The sequence below is a fragment of the Arachis hypogaea genome, chromosome 13 (assembly GCF_003086295.3).
Source record: "Arachis hypogaea cultivar Tifrunner chromosome 13, arahy.Tifrunner.gnm2.J5K5, whole genome shotgun sequence".
Taxonomy (NCBI): domain Eukaryota; kingdom Viridiplantae; phylum Streptophyta; class Magnoliopsida; order Fabales; family Fabaceae; genus Arachis; species Arachis hypogaea.
In genome coordinates this window covers 18,432,232-18,445,208 of record NC_092048.1, presented here as the reverse complement: position 1 = coordinate 18,445,208, position 12,977 = coordinate 18,432,232, and the positions used below count along the sequence as shown (strand labels likewise).

The 12,977-nt window shown below is 38.7% G+C and overlaps 1 protein-coding gene across 1 annotated transcript; it reads right to left on the bottom strand.

Annotated features, from left to right (window-relative positions):
• Positions 1–6,050: 6,050 nt before the first annotated feature.
• LOC112732855 (antimicrobial ginkbilobin-2-like protein) lies at positions 6,051–6,989 on the bottom strand. Its single transcript, XM_025781662.1, has one exon. It carries the CDS (start codon positions 6,987–6,989, stop codon positions 6,051–6,053), a length of 939 nt encoding a protein of 312 aa, XP_025637447.1.
• Between the last annotated feature and the right edge of the window lie 5,988 nt (positions 6,990–12,977).

Below are 12,977 nucleotides of genomic sequence, written 5' to 3'. Positions count from 1 at the left end.
TAGAATCCACTAACGGAAATAAAAAAATCCAACTAAACTAATGTAGAACAAACTATAGAATTAAAGCTAAACAAAACAACAAGAGAAAACAGAGCAAAAACCTGAAGTACTGGTCAAAGATGGAAATGAAGAAGGGAGGAAAAGAGTTGCTGTCGTACTATGTCGCACACCAAGAAACTCTACGAAAAGAGGATGGAACAGAGGCTCAGCTTCGACTCAGAGATAGAAAGTCGCAGATTGAGAAATTAAACCTACATCAACAGAGCAGAATTCTGAAATTGAACATACATCAAATGCTTTTAAAATAACAGAATGATTAATCATATAATTAATAACATAAAAACAACTAAAAAACAGAACAAGATGTCAAGAGAAGAACTCTGCATCTGAAGAACATCAACCTACTTCAAATCTGCCCTAAATTCTTCAATGAATAAAAAATTAAAATTTAATTGAAGAACAGACGAACAAAAGAACAGAAACAAAAGGCCAGAGCACAGAAGAACAGAAGAACAAAAACAAAAACTCAAAAAGATTGAAGAACAGAAGAACTCAGTAGTCACTAGTCAGTACTCACCGGCGGCGAGGAGGAAGGTGAGCAACGGCGACGACAGGGGAAGAGGAAGACGGCGGACGCTCGAGGAAGAAACAGCGTGCCTGCGACTGATGAGTCTGAGAGCGAACAGGGGTCGGTGCGACGGACGGCACGGCGGCAATAGAGGCACAAGGCGGTGGTGGAGGCTAGGCTTGGGGGCAGGCTTCCTGGATTAGGAGATTAGGGATTAGGGTATGCTAAAGTGGCTGGCTCATCAATTCATCACGCGTTCTTAACTTTTTTTTTTAAAGCAAAACGGCGCCGTTTCATGATCAGGAGAGAAAATTGGTACCTACAGAAACCGGCCCGATTCGCCAGTTAACCACCGGTTCGGCCGATTTTTCAATCGGTTTTTTGCAGAACGATTCTGTTAGTGGACCGGACCGGCTAGGTGACCGGTTTTTGGTTAACCCAGTTGAACCGGCCAGTCCGGTCTGGTTTTCAGAACATTGGTCTGTGGAAAGCAAAGACGCTCAATAAAGCGGGTAAGCTGGTTCTCATCAAGTCGGTTCTCAATAGCCTACCAATCTACTATCTCAACTTATACAAGATGCCTAAGGCAGTGGCGGAGAAGTTGATTTCACTACAATGACGGCTCTTGTGGAGTAAAGAGGATGGGAGTCATGGGATGCCGCTTGTGAAATGGGATTTAGTGATGGCTCCAAAAAAGGAAGGTGGGCTGGGAGTCGGGAGTGTGGTGGCTCGCAATGCAGCTTTATTGTTCAAGTGGTGGTGGAGATTTTCAAAGGAGGACTGTCCCTTATGGAAGAAAGTAGTGTGCTCGTGTAATCACATGAATCCGTCTGAGATGCTTAGCATTCAGAGTGTGCCTACGCAAGGGGGTCCATGGAAGGATATTTGCAGTTTACAAATCACGGGGCCACAGGTGAGGGAGAAGATGATTACCGGCTTGTCTATGGAGCTGGGAAATGGCAGAACAATCCGGTACTGGGAGGATAGATGGTTACCTAGTGGAGCGTTGAAGGATGAGTTCCCAAGACTGTTCTCGGTTTCAAACCTTACTGGATCTGTTATAGGGGATTATGGGTTCTGGGATGGGATAGAGTGGGTTTGGACTTTTCAATGGAGGAGAGAGTTATTCCAATGGGAGTTGGAGCTTGTAAACCAACTTCATGAAAGGATACGGTCAGTGAGGCCTATACATGAGAGAGAGGATAGTGTGGTGTGGAAGTTTGATAGGTCAGGTATTTTTTCGACTAACTCTTTTGTGCAGGTGCTGCAAGCGAAAACTCTTCCGGAGAAAATCCAGAGCTATAGCTTCACTAGCACTATTTGGAGAGGGTTCGTCCCACCAAGGATTGAGTTATTTGCTTAGTTTGTGTTGGTTGGCAGGGCGACGACTAAGGACCGCCTGTGTAGATTAGGGGTCCTTGACCGGAATAATGATATGTGTGTTTTATTTTACAAGTCTGTAGAGTCTGCATTTCATTTATTTCTTGGTTGTGAGTTCACTTGGCAGGTGTGGTGTTGGTGCACGAATTGTGAATCACACTTTTCACATCGCGTACCACTAACCAGCAAGTGCACTGGGTCGTCCAAGTAATACCTCACGTGAGTAAGGGTCGAATCCCACGGAGATTGTTGGTTTGAAGCAATCTATGGTTATCTTGTAAATCTTAGTCAGGAAGTCAATTATGTTTATCAGTTGAATTGTGAATAACCAAGAGAGCATAAATTAAAGGTTACTTGTTGTGCAGTAATGGAGAATATGTTGGAGTTTTGGAGATACTTTGTCTTCTGAATCTCTGCTTTCCTCTGTCTTCTGATTCACGCACGCACGTCCTCCTATAGCAAGCTGTGTGTTGGTGGATCACCGTTGTCAATGGCTACCTTCCATCCTTCCAGTGAAAACTACGCTCACGCGCTCTGTCACAGCACGGCTAATCACCGGTTGGTTCTCGATCCGGTTGGAATAGGATTTACTATCCTTTTGCATCTGTCACTAACGCCCAGCCTTCAGGAGTTTGAAGCTCGTCACAGTCATTCAATCCTTGAATCCTACTCGGAATACCACAGACAAGGTTTAGACTTTCCGGATTCTCATGAATGCTGCCATCAGTTCTAGCTTATACCACGGAGATTCTGATTAAGGAATCTAAGAGATCCTCATTCAATCGTATATAGAACGGAGGTGGTTGTCAGGCACACGTTCATGATTTGAGGAAGGTGATGAGTGTCACAGCTCATCACCTCCATCACAGTTAAGCGCGAATGAACATCTTAGATAGGAGCAAGCGTGTTTGAATGGAAAACAGAAATACTTGCATTAATTCATCGAGACACAGCAGAGCTCCTCACCCCCAACAATGAGGTTTAGAGACTCATGCCGTCAGAGAATACAAAGTTTAGATCTGAAATGTCATGAGATGCAGAATAAGTCTCTAAAAGTTGTTTAAATACTAAACTAGTAGCCTAGGGTTACAAAATATGAGTGGACTATGATGGATGATGCAGAGATCCACTTCTGGGGCCCACTTGGTGTGCTGGGGCCCACTTGGTGTGTGCTGGGGCTGAGATTTCGTGCAGAGGCCATTTGTGGAGTTGAACGCCAGTTTTTATGCCAGTTTGGGCGTTCAACTCCAGTTTTTTATCCTTTTCTGGCGCTGGACGCCAGAATTGGGCAGAGAACTGGCGTTGAACGCCAGTTTACGTCATCTATCCTTGTGCAAAGTATGGACTATTATATATTGCTGGAAAGCCCTGGATGTCTACTTTCCAACGCAATTGGAAGCATGCCATTTCGAGTTCTGTAGCTCCAGAAAATCCACTTTGAGTGCAGGGAGGTCAGAATCCAACAGCATCAGCAGTCCTTTTTCAGCCTGAATCAGATTTTTGCTCAGCTCCTTCAATTTCAGCCAGAAAAATACCTGAAATTACAGAAAAACACACAACTCATAGTAAAATCCAGAAATATGAATTTTTCCTAAAAACTACTAGAATTAGACTAAAAACTAACTAAAACATACTCTAAACTATATGAAATTATCCCCAAAAAGCGTATAAAATATCCGCTCATCAGGTGTGCTTGGCTATTTGCTCTTGGGAGGGTTTGGACAGTGCCAGGTTCTCTAAAGCAACACTTTGAAAGCTGGACAAACGCTTTAGGAAGAAAGATGGACCGAAAGTGGTGGTTTATTGGGTTCTTTGCAGTTATTTAGGCAATTTGGCAAGAAAGGAATGCCAGAATCTTCAAGGATCAGGCATCAGATGTAGTGGACATTATAAGCAGGTCTTTTAGCTTCTCTGATGAATGGATTAAGGATGCACCTTGTAGTTGTTGATGGCAATGTCAAAGATGACTCGGGGTCACTAGGTTCTTTGAGGTCTTTGACATGTTGTGTATCTGATTTTTATTTTCCAATGCTCCACCTGGCGGTGTTTACTTCCAAAAAAAAAAAAAATATTAACCCAACAAATAAAGTAACTATAGCTTATCTTGGTCATACGAAGGTAGAATAAAAAGCGTCTTTTATTGTCCCAACAACGACATTTTTTCTCAATGGTGGGGTGAGAAGCAAAAATTTTAGAAGTGGTTTGTTGTTGTTGCTGAAGAGTTAAAAGGGATCGAAGAAGAAAAAATGAGGATGAGATTGCTTCTGCTGGCTAGGTTAAACAAAGGAGAAGAGAAAGGTAAACCACGTGTCGGCGTTCATGTAGAACAAAACGTCACTGAAGTTTTGCTCAAAATGTCGCCGATGTTTTACAATTAATGGTGGTGCCCTTTCCTGCGTGTCAGACGTGCTCCCATAGCGACGTTAAACGCACTTGTGGACTCATTTCTTAGCCAATCTCACCTAATGGACCAATATTAAAAAAAAATTTTACTAAAATTAATTAATATAAAATACATATTAAAATAAAAAATATACATTAAAAATAAATTAAATTATACACGTCTATTTAACTGATTTGATAGTTAATATTTTGTGTGCACATAGTATTTTGATAAATAAATAAATAAACTTATGAGTACGTTAACCCAAATGGTCTCTGTTGCATAGTGCTAGCAAACTATGCCTTAAACTTCTCTTGTGCATTGAGTTGATCCATGGAATTTTTTAAGCTTCACTAAATTTCAGATCTCCAGTATCATCAAAACGTGCTTGTTACAAAAAGTGGATTTTAAGATGATGGTTAATCAGCATGATGGATTGTGGTTTGTACCTGGTAATGCATATTGTACGTTTCCTCTCTTCAACAATGAAAAAGAAAAGAAAAGAAAAAAGCATTACGCTCATAACTCAACTAATACTTCTTCAGTGTGAAGATGAGTAGTGGGGAAAATGACCAATGAACGAATAAGGATAGATAAACTGAGCATTACTAGTAATCTCCAATAAGGGGGGTTTGCGCGGTACAGTTTGGATCAGTTTTGAGTTAAAAATTAATTTTATTTAAACACTAATTTTACTTGTACTGCGGATTAAATTAGATGATTTTTTTTTTTAAATTTGATCCGATCCGATTTTAAGCGGTTTGGATTGAATTAGATTATATTTACGGTTTTATAAATTAAAAAATTTAAATACATATAACAAGTCTCAACATCAAATTTTAAATAATTTACAATGATATAATAAGTCTCAATAATATCTTAAAAAGCCAACAATAACATAACAATTAAAATAAAATTATAAATTAGTTAAAATAAATAAATAAATAACATTTTGAATATAAATTATTTGTTAAATAATAATAATACATAAATAATATAAAAATATATAACAAATTAAAAATATAATAAAATAATAATATTATACTATATTATGTGGTTTGAATTGGATTGGATTTGTTATAATTCGATCATTTCTAAAAAATAGAATCCAATCAAATATAAATTAGTGCAGTTTTAATCCGTTTTCAATTTAAATTAAATTGGATAAACAATTTAATTTATATTGGTTTAAATTTGAGCACCCTAATCTCTCATGCATCTTGACATATATACGCCTCTTATAGTTAGCAAGGAATTCTAAAGTGTATCAAGAGTTTCAGAGCCTATATAATATATGATTGCAACTTCCAAGAAAATGTACCAAAGCTTGATTGATTCTTTTTTCTTTCCAACTTCTTTGTTTATTTTTTTTTTTTGGTGACTACTTCTTTGTTTATTTTGTTTCTGTATGCGTACTTTCTATCAACAAACGAGAAATTATCTTTGAAAGGGAAAAAAAATGCTCGAATAATGGTGGGTAATGGGAAATGATTTATTATTACCATGATAATCTAATGCAACCACACAAAAAAAGAGAGAAAAAGAAAAGAATATATTCATAAAAAAACTTGCAATAAAGAAGAAATTACCATTACATGCATGTTTAGTAGTATTCAAACATTACAAAATAATTTATAAAAAAGGGTTCCTTTTAATATAACTGCAGCTATTTTCTTATCAGAAATAATCTTATTTGAATATTTAAATCTGACCTTACTCTTACCATACCATAGTTATCACAAATAGCAGAACACTTGAAGAAGAGAATCCAATAAGTGTGGAACCTTCAAAGGCTTTATCGGAAGAAGAAGTTGGTGCAGGATTTGGAGAAACAGCATCATGTGGAACACTCGAAGGAGGAAGAGGAATATGACTTGGAATAGGGTAGTGACTATGATCATTAAGAAATGGATAAAGTTCATATCTTACTCTACAACTCTCACTATAAACTCTAACTCCCACTCTCTCTTTACCACACTGTGGAAGTTCAACATATGAAACTGATTCATTGAGACACTTCATGCAATCAATGGTGGACAGGTCCCTACTACACTGTGCCAAACCATATAATGTGTGAAACTCGTCAAGTTCCGACATTCCCGAAGCGTACATTTTTGTTTGCAACCCAGCTTCCTCACAAAGTTGGGTGAGAAACTCTTGAACTCTTTGGCCAAACACAGCATTCTTCGTCGTGGCTTCACCGGAGGATGCTGTCCTCCAGCAGAACCATGACGAAGAAGTGTTTGTCGTGGTTTGGCCGAAGAAGTCTTCGTTTGAGTACCTTATGGTACAATTCTCGCGGAAGATGGTGGCGGCTTTGTTGTTGGGACAGGATGTGAGCATGTCGCCGGAAGCCCGGACGACACAGTTCCAGCAATCATGAGGGGAGAGATCGCCGCGGCAGAAGGCGAGGCCGTGTATTCGGCTTTGGCCTTGGCCTTTAGAGGCCATGGCAAAGCCATTGGTTGGAGCTTCAGCTGTGAGGTAAATTAGAAGCTGTCTTAGGTTTTTGTCATAAGGGTCATTGGCGGTGTAGTTTCCAGAATCTAAACACAAATGTGTAAGGTCTTCTTCACCGGAGAATGAAACTGTGTGGTTGTTCAAGAGGCTTATTAAGGTTAAGAAAAGGAGTAGTGGGAAGAATTTGCACAAAGGCATTGTTTGTCTCTCTATCTATGTTTCTGGCTTTTCCTTAGCTTTTCAATTTGTATTGAATTTTGCAAAGCAGTGCATTGCAAATATATAGGCAAAGTTTGTTGGTTTTACTTTTACTTTTACTCTAATTATTTTTTCTTGATATAGCACATGTATTTTTACTTTTGGTGTATACTTATTTTTACCCTTTTGGTAAGAATATCAATAAAAAGGAAATGTAACTTGTGCATGCAAATATGCCATTACTGATTAGCAAGAAAGAAATATAATATATAAATTATTATTATTATTATTATTATTATTATTATTATTATTATTATTATTATTATTATTATTGCAATTTTACTTTTAGTATTTTATCATATAAAAAAATATTTTAACTTATTATAAATATATTTAATATAAATTTCTTTATATATTTTATGATTATTAATGTAATAAATTGATTTATTATTAATGTAACAAACAACTTAAAAATATTTTATATTATTATTTTTTTATTTTTTGAATCAAAAGAATAATTATTACTATTTTATATATATATATATAAAATTATAATAATTATTTATGAGTATTTTGGTCAAAAGATTAAAGCTTATAAAAGAGAAAAATATATATTTTAAATAAAAAGAGAAAAGAGTATCATTTAGACGATATCCCATGAGAGAGAGAGAGAGGTGTCATTTTTTCAAGAAATAATTACTTGTCTTGATACTTGATAGTGAGTTGGATCTTTTAAAGTGATGCAAAAGATACATTCAAAGTATGTACGAGTTTTGTCAACATTTGCATAGCTATATCATTGTAAGTTATTTTGGTCTTCATTTTCCTACCTTAATTACGAATAGCAAGATGATTAAGAAGAAATAAATTATTCAGCCGGCAATACACTGAAATCGTTGACAAAATTTTCTTTGGTTTTTCTTATCACTTTTTGTATTGTCAGGGTAACAAAAAGTCAGGGTGTTAGAAATCTTGCAGTTATATATGTAATTCTATTTTATTTCCATGCAGTTAGAATCTTCACGACTTAAAAAATATATATATATAGTAGAATTTATTATTTTTTCTAGTATTTTTAGTCATTAGTTCTATTTTTTTTTATTATTTTAGTAATCTAATAATATATTTTTAACTCACACTTTTAAATATTAATGACTAATTATTGACCAAAAAATTTTGTTAACCTTCCAACATTTTTTAAAGAGAAAATCATCTCCTCAATTATATGACCCTTTTAATCTTATCATATAATTATTCATAAGAACCGGCACTTTGTTATATGCAACAGTCACTAATAATTTTGCCATGCATAAAAAGGCTTCTTTAAAGAGAATGTCTTTGCCCCTTAATCATATAACTAGCCACTATCAATTCTTCAAGTTCAAAGAGGGACACTACTTTTTATTCCTCATGTGAAGTGTGTATGCTACACAAATCAGTTTCAAGTTCCCAATGATATGCCTCCTGTCACTATTTGTGCTACAATGATCCAACTGTGCGTTTGTTAGGCAGTTTTTATTTCTTAGAATATTTTTAAAATTATGTAATTAAAAGAAGGAGAATTCTCTCGTGCCTTTAAAATTTATGTCGAAATTTCTTAAAGATGACTAATCTACAGTATTGGGGTATACGCTTCGAGGTGGGATCGATTTTTTTATATTTGAGTTAGATAAGTGAATAATAACTACCGTAAAAAATACCTTAAAAGAAATTGAAATAAGTCATTCCATAAATAAAAATTTCCAATTTTAAATTTCTTGTAAGAATTGGGATCGTAAGATTCATTTTCATGACATGCATGTCATAGTTGGAAGTATCAGCCTTTGGCCCTTTCACTTACCTGTGTTGACCCTAGTAACATTCAAATAGAGCAAGAACTTACAAACATGAAATATCATCATTTGCTTTGCCAACTAGCAATCATTCTTAATATAAATGAATGCGATTGTTGGATATAAATTTAGGTGACTATTTACATTAAAAAAAAAAAGTTTAAGTAATCTTTTTATCTAAAAATTATTAGATGATTTGATATATTAACATAACGCGTATTTTCAAAAATGAAACTGTATAGGAAGGGGACAATGACCCTGATGAGTTTGGAAAACTCTAAATTAATATTAGTGATAATTAAATATTATTAATATGATTAATTGTAAAATTATTAATTTGATTTCAATTCATATATGTTAATTAAAATAAATTTGTTGTGCAGGATTTGCTGTTGGGCCGAAAAGAAAAAAAATTATTGCAAGCCCAAATGTGAATTTTACATTCAGCATTGGTTCAAAAATACTTAAAGAAGTGTGGCTGAATTATTATTATTCTTGATTGTGTCAGATTGAATTATTATTACTAGCCCATTTAAATCTTTGCTACCAAGACCAAAGCTTGGTCTGAAACCAATAATGAAAGAAAGCAAAGTTTCATGCTTCCAACGGATCTCATTTCCATTATGTGGTGGATTTCAAATTCAATTAACTTGAATTAACTTGCATTGGAAACATGAGAGAGAATATGCAATTGATTTGATGGCCTCGTTAATGTTACACGCCACTAAGCAAAGAAAAGGGAGTAGGAATTAATTCAGTATTGATTTAATTTGTTCAAATCCATTACATGCCTTTCTTTCTAATCTCTCTTCTTCATTTGGTCACTTCACAGAGAAAGCATGGAAGCTATGGCAAACTACTGTAGAGAAGAAGAAGCAAGTAACAAGACCATGGTAATGATGGCAAGAAAAAGAAAACAAAAAGTATGCTGTGACTGAGATCTTCACCAAATAAGGGTAAGATTTGGTGAAGTAAGTTCACCCTCTCCATACCAAAAATAGAAGAAGATCTCGGTCAGAGGAAGAAGATTTCAGAGGCATGGCTCGTCTCTGCTTTTGTGTTTACTCATCACAGAAGGTAGCTAGGGAGGCTACGTGAAGGAGGAAGTAAAAGTGGAGCAAGAGGAGCTGTCATGCATCAAGAAACATTAAGGGCTAGGAGTCCTTCTTGGAGTGCAAGTCAAGCGAAATGGCTCGGATTGATGACGCTTGGTGTAAAGGAAAGACACAGAGGTAATTGCATGTTGGTTATAGCATTCGGTTATCTCTCCTCTCTCTCCGGCCGAACCGGTTTTGCATGAAGAAGAAGAAGTTTGGCTTGGTTCAACAACTTCAACCGTAGAGGATTTTTCCTCTATAAATAAGGGAGAACAGCCAAGACTTGAAGCAAGGAGAAAGTGAGTGAGCACAGAGTTCTCATAACTAGGGGTGTGCATGGTTCAGTTTTTCCCTAAACTGAACTGAAACTGCACTAAACCATTTTAAATGGTTTAGAAACTGAACCAAACTGCTTTGTCACATAAAAAACTAGTTTTAAACCAGTTTATAATACAGTGCACCAGTTTAAACCAGTTCATAAAAAAAAACTGGTTTTAATTAAAAAAAACCAGTTTAAACTGGTTTATAGACTAAAACTAGTTTTCACACCCTCTCTCTCCCTCAAAAAAACCAGTTTAAACTGGTTTATAGGCTAAAACTAGTTTTCACACCCTCTCTCTCTCCCTTTCCTCTCTCTCTTTCTCTCTCTCTCCTTCCACTCTCTCTCTCCCCTTTTCTCTCCCTTTCCCACTCTCTCTCCTCTCTCTCTCCCCTTCCCTTCTCTCCCTCCTCTTTCTCTCCCCTTCCCCTCTCTCTCTCCCTTTTCTTTGTCCCCCTTCCTTTTTCTCTCTCTCCCCCCTTTTCCACTCTCTCTCCCTTCTCTCTCTCTCTCTCTCTCTCTCTCTCCCCTCCATTTCCCACACTCTCTCTCCTCTCTTTCTCTCTCTCCCCTTCCCCTCTCTCCCTCCTCTTTCTCTCCCTTTCCTTTCTCTCTCTCCCCCTTCCTTTCTCTCTCTCTCCCCCTCTCTCTCTCTTTCTCTCCCTCTCTCTCACTCCCCCTGCCCTCTCTCTCTCTCTCTCTCTCTCTCTCTCTCTCTCCTTCCCTTCTCCCCTCTCTCTTCTTCTCTCCCTCTCTCGCCTTCCTTTCTCTCTCTCCTTCCCCTCTTCCTCTCTCTCCCTTCTCTCCCTCTCTCTCCTTCCCCTCTTCCTCTCTCTCTTCTTCTCTCCCTCTCTCTCCCTCCTCCCTCTATTTTCCTTTTTTCTCTCTCCCTCTTTCCCCTCTTTCTCCCCTCCTCTCTCTCTCCCTCTCTCTCTCTCTCTCTCTCTCTCTCTCTCTCTCTCTCTCTCTTCCTTTTCTCCCTCTCTATTCCTTCCTCTCATTCTCTCTCTCCCATATCCCTCTTTCTCTCTCTTTCTCTCTATCCCTCTTCTCCTTTCCTTTCCCCCTCCTATCTATCTTTCTCTCCCTCTCCCTCTCTATCTCTCTCTCACTCCCTCTTTCTCTTAACATATAGAAAATTAGATTTTACATTCTCTTTCTTACCCTTTCTCTCTCCCTCCTTCTCTCTCTCTCCTTCTCTCCCTCTCTCTCTCTCTCTCTCTCCCTTCTCTCCCTTTTTCTCTTTTCTTCCCCTCTTCCTTTCTTCTTTCCCTCTCTCCCCCTCCTTTCTCTCTCTCTTCTTCTCTCCCTTTTTCTCTCTCTCCTTCCCCTCTCACTCTTCCTCTTCTCTCTCTCTCTCTCTCTCTCTCTCTCTCTCTCTCTCTCTCTCTCTCCTTTTCCTCTCTTTGTCTTCCTCTCTCCCCCCTTTTTCTTTTCTCTCTCTTCCCTCTCTCTTCCCCTCCTCTCTCTCTCTCCCCTGCCCCTCTTTCTCCTCCTCCCCTTTCTTTCTCTCCCTTTTCTCCCTCTATCCCTTTCTCTCATTCTCTCTCCCCTATCCCTCTTTCTCTCTATCTCTCTCTCCCTCTCTCTCTCCTTCCCTCTTCCCCTCCTCTCTCTCCCTCTCTCTTTCTCTCTGTCTCTCTCACTTTCTCTCCCGCTCTCTCTTCCTCTCTCTCTTGCGCTCTTTCTCCCCTCCCTTCTCTCTCATTCTCTCTCTCCTCCTCCTCCTCTCTCTCTCTTTTTTCTATCTCTCTTTTTCCCCTCTTTTTTCTTCTTTTCTCTCTCCCTCCTTTTCTCTCTTATTTTGGAGAAAAGAGGGGGAGAGAGAGAAGAGGGATATAGAGTGAGAGAAGGTTGAGAGAGAAAGAGAAAAGAGAGAAAGAAAGGGAAGAAAGAAGAGAAAGAGAGAGAGGAGGGAGAAGAAAGAGAGAGAAGAGGACAGAGAAAGAAGAGAAGGGAGAGAGAGTAAGAGAGAAAAGGGAAAAAAGAGAGAGAGAAAGAGGAAGAGAGAAGGGAGGGAGAGAGAGAGAAGAGGGATAGGAGAGAGAGAAACAAAAGGGGAGAGAGAGGAAAAAGAGGGAGAGAGAGAGAGAGAGGGGAAGGGAGGGGGAGCGAGGGAGATGGGAGAAAAAGGAAAGAGAGAGAGAGAGAGCGAGAGGAAAATGAGAGAAAGGAGGAAGAGGGGAAGAAAGAGGAGAAGGAGAGAGAGAGAGGAAGAAAGAGGGGGGAGAGAGAGGGAGAGGAGGGAAAGGAGAGAGAGAGAGAGAGAGAGGGAGAGAGAGAGATGGGAGGGGAAGAGAAAAGAGGGAGAGGAGAGAGGAAAAGGAGGGAAAGAGAGAGGAGAGGGAGAAAGAGGAGGATAGAGAGAGAGAGAGAAGAAGAGAGACGGGAAGGGAGAGGGAGAGAGAGAAGAGAGAGAGAGAGAGAAGGGGGAGAGAGAGAGAGGAAGGGAGGGGGAGAGAGAAGGAGGGAGACAAAAAGGAGGGGAAGAGAGAGAGAGAGAGAGCGAGAGAGAGGAAGGAAGGGGGAGAGAGAGGGAGAGGAGGGAAAGGAGAGAGAGAGAGAGGGAGAGAGAGAGAGAGAGAGGAAGAGAGAGAAAAAGGAGGGAAAGAGAGAGGAGAGGGAGAAAGAGGAGGAGAGAGAGAGAGAGAGGAAGAGAGACGGGAAGGGAGAGGGAGAGAGAGAGAGCGAGGGAAAGAAGAGAGAGAAGGGAGAGAGAGAGAGAAGGGAGAGAGAGAGA